Below are 3,726 nucleotides of genomic sequence, written 5' to 3'. Positions count from 1 at the left end.
GATGATGATAATAATAATAATAATAATAATAATAATAATACATGTACTAGATTCCTTTTACATAACGCTCTATCCCATGAAAATATTATATCCTCTGAGCCCCTGATTCTATCCAAGAGTATGTTGCATTACCTCTCTACAGAATGTTGAGGACAGAAATTTCTTCATGGATGCCATAGTGACGGACAAAGGGGGAGAAACGGCTGAGGTGGTCTATTTCATCACTGTCTGCGACGCCAACGACAACCCACCCTTCTTTCTGCAAAACTCTTACGTCTTTGGAGCCACGGAATGCACAGACCCAGGATCTGTTTTAGGTAACTCCTGATTTTCCGACACTGCTTAAAAATTAAAACGATAGTGCGGTCAAAAATTCGTGGCGCAACTTTTCCTCAAATATCTCTTTCACGGGTGAATCAATGTCACTCATACTTTTCACAGCAGTTTGTATGAATTTGCCTTAAACGTAATCATATTTTTCCATAACAGTTGAGGCTAGATTTTAAAACTTTTCTTCAAAAATGCATATAAAGTTCTATAAATCTCCGCCACGCGGAAACTAGGATTGTTCACAGCACCTCCCGCTTCTCACACACATTTTGTATACGCATATCGCCCACGCCATAGCTCACCAATTTTTAGTGGCAAAACTTTTTATAAGAAATTAATTTCACAGTGAACATATTTTGCCCTAAAGGTTCTCAAAACGTGCATTCAATTGAGATAGTGTCACGATTAGAGAAAAACATTGACGGACTATCTTTTAAAAAGCGATACTACTACAGCTGTAAACCTTTTATAGTCAGTAGAAACCACCCACTTGGGACTTTTAAAATTAGTATAGGAATTTTCTAGAATACAGTTAGCAGGTGTTTACAAAATGTTGATCTGTTAAGAGAAATTGATACAAGTCATTGTGCAAAAGCTGGAGAGTGTATGTTCGATAATTTGGGAAATATGTGACAATAAGTTGTGCCATGAATTTTTGACCGCATTAGGCCTACAGTCGAAGTTTGTTATGTGTGGTTTCTCACATTGTTTTCAGCTGCAATAGTGAGAAATTACTGACATGACAGCGAAGGGGTAGAACCACGTAGCAAAATCCCCACTCCTTGACAGGATCAGGGGCTCAGAGCTTATGCGTATAGAGCGCTATGTAACTGCAATCTATTATTATCATTAATTGTTGTCATCATTAATATTTTCACCATCATCATCATCATCATTATCATTGTAGACTGCACCCCACCCCACAACAACAACAAAAAAAAGCTGGTGGAGATTATGGAGAATTTCAACAAGTTTATACGTTCACCGTTTCGCCATCTTAGGGCTTCGTCATAAACATTTTAAAAATATAATATTAATAACTAGATTAGAACCACACCATGGAAATTAAAGTGCGAACACATACGTCACAATGCCCAAAGGTGCATCATTATCATATCATCATTTTATGTTTATGCATCGTGAAACAATGATTTTCATCCTGGAATTTGCCCAAATTTTTGGAGTACATTCTGTTAAATCAGGAGGACGTTAGATTAGTGTCATGACATCCATTGCCTGCATTAACGCTCACAGTAGGCTTATGTTTCATTTCCCCCGACTTTCCTTGCCTATAAGAATTGGTATGCTTTGTCGTCTTGGTTTCAACCTGTATGTTCATCTGATTATTCTTTCCCTCGCTTATAAAAAAAACCCGTCTAGAACACAGATCCATTTTATTTCACTTGTTTCCATTTCAATGATTATACCAACGTTATAATACCAATGCCAGACCTGGACATAAAGTAAAACCCGTGAAAGCAAAACTGCTGCAAACGAGATACCCTTTCAAAACCCTTAACATCATAAGAAGAGACAGGCAGAGAAATAAAGTTGTAAGAGCAATCGTTTGCGCAGAGTTTTGTCTGCATTTCATAAACAAATAAAAACTAAAATGTTTCGGTCACCTGTTACGAATGTTTCTTAGTCAGCCAGTCCCGCAGACGATGAAGGAAGAGGAAGGCTACGCAAAAGAAAGGAATCCTGATAAACTACAACATCTCAATTGAAAGAGCTGCAGAATTGACATACCATAAAAAAAACTGCATCTCCCCTCAACGCTCGACGGCAACAGAGAATTAAAAAATTGTAAAAGTTACATTCTCTGTTTCAGAGTCCATGTCTGTCGAAAGCAAAATCCAAGGCAGAAGGTATTCGGAGACGTCTCCGACGAGCACCCAGGAACTATTCGTAGTCTCACTCCCGTAAACAGGTGCTCTGCTTTGGGGAGTCAAACTGCATAATATTATTTGCTGCAGATCACACATATAGCCGCTAAAACTGTCGCAAATCAATTATTTTCAAGAAAATGTCAAACTTAGTGCTAAATACCAAATTATGGGTTAAAACAGGGGATAGCCCCCAAGATTTTTTTACTTGGTCTAGAGGCACAAAGCAACTTAATTGGTCTATCTCCGTCGGAGACGTCTCCGGATAGATACTGCGAAAATTCAACCGCAGTATCTAGCCGGAGACGTCTCCGACGGAGATGGGCCTAAACAAATCAAAATGCTTGCTTTGTGCCTCTGGACAAAGTAAACAGAAAATCTGGGGGCATGCCCCTCCCCCCCCCCCTGTTTTAACCCATAATTTGATATTTTGCAGGTAGGTTTGAAATTTTCTTGAATATAATTAATTTGCGACAGTTTTAGTGGCTATATGTGTGATCTGCGGCAAACAATACGCAGTTTGACCTGTGTGCGGGAGTAGACTACGTCTCCAAATAGTTCCTGGGTACTCGCCGGAGACGTCTCCGAATATCCTTCTGCCAAATCCAACAACCTTAACTTCACAATGGATTCTTTTTCTTCCCAGGCCAAGTACAGGGGGATGATGATGATTCAGCTTTCCAGAACAATGATGCAATCTACTTCGGAGGTGGTGGTGGCAAAATGGCAGTGACCTCTGACGGCCAAGTGATTCTCACTCAACCTTGTGTCGATGGAGAAGTCTCCTCTGGTACGTTTTTTTAGCCTTTTTTGTTTCACTATTTTCCTTTTTTCTCTTCTCTTTTCACGTTTTAACAAAAGAAGTAGGCCTACTCTAACCAAGGGAAAGCTTTACGATGTGAGAAAACGGCAAAAAGACATTAGACTAATATAAATGACTGGAAATGCTGGACTTACTACGAAACTCCAGGCATTATTAGTATTAGCAGTCTTTGGTTTGGCAAAGGAAAGGAAATGACACAAAATCCAATAACTACATACACTGTAGAATATACTTACAATAACATCCGAACATACGAGGGTTTTGGTTCAAAAGAGAGGCAAGGGAATTTGACAAAAAGCATTGGGGCCAATTACTGTTCAGGTTAAGCGGGCAACGGATAGACATGCGGATAGATGATGAGATGGGTGAACAACAGAAGCTCGAGAAAACAGGTGAATGGCCATAGAGATTCCTTAAAAGACAAGAAAAAGGGAGAGAGAAAGAAAGATAGACCTAGAGAGAGACATTAGAGAGAGGGAAAGGGAGAGGGACGGATAGCGATAGACGGATAGAGAGATAAAAGAGAGAGAGGGGGGGCGGACAGACAAACAGACAGACAGGCAGACAGACAGACAGACAGACAGACAGACAGACAGACAGAGACAGAGATCTGGAGACAGAGATCGAGAGAGAGACAGAGAGAGAGAGAGAGAGAGAGAGAGAGAGAGAGAGAGAGAGAGAGAGAGA

At 40.1% G+C, this 3,726-nt stretch overlaps 1 protein-coding gene across 1 annotated transcript in view; it reads left to right on the top strand.

Annotated features, from left to right (window-relative positions):
• LOC101850897 (protocadherin Fat 1) overlaps nucleotides 1–3,726 on the top strand; it is a gene marked incomplete at its 5' end in the record, with an annotated part of 20,024 nt that overhangs the window by 10,174 nt on the left and 6,124 nt on the right. The window contains 2 exon segments of the mRNA XM_005103104.2: nucleotides 143–317; nucleotides 2,863–3,006. Coding sequence (XP_005103161.2) covers nucleotides 143–317; nucleotides 2,863–3,006 — 319 coding nt within the window.

Source organism: Aplysia californica, unplaced genomic scaffold (genome assembly GCF_000002075.1).
Source record: "Aplysia californica isolate F4 #8 unplaced genomic scaffold, AplCal3.0 scaffold00358, whole genome shotgun sequence".
NCBI classification, from domain to species: Eukaryota; Metazoa; Mollusca; class Gastropoda; order Aplysiida; family Aplysiidae; genus Aplysia; species Aplysia californica.
The sequence above is the reverse complement of the archived record's forward strand: the minus strand, read 5'-3'. Positions and strand labels throughout refer to the sequence as shown.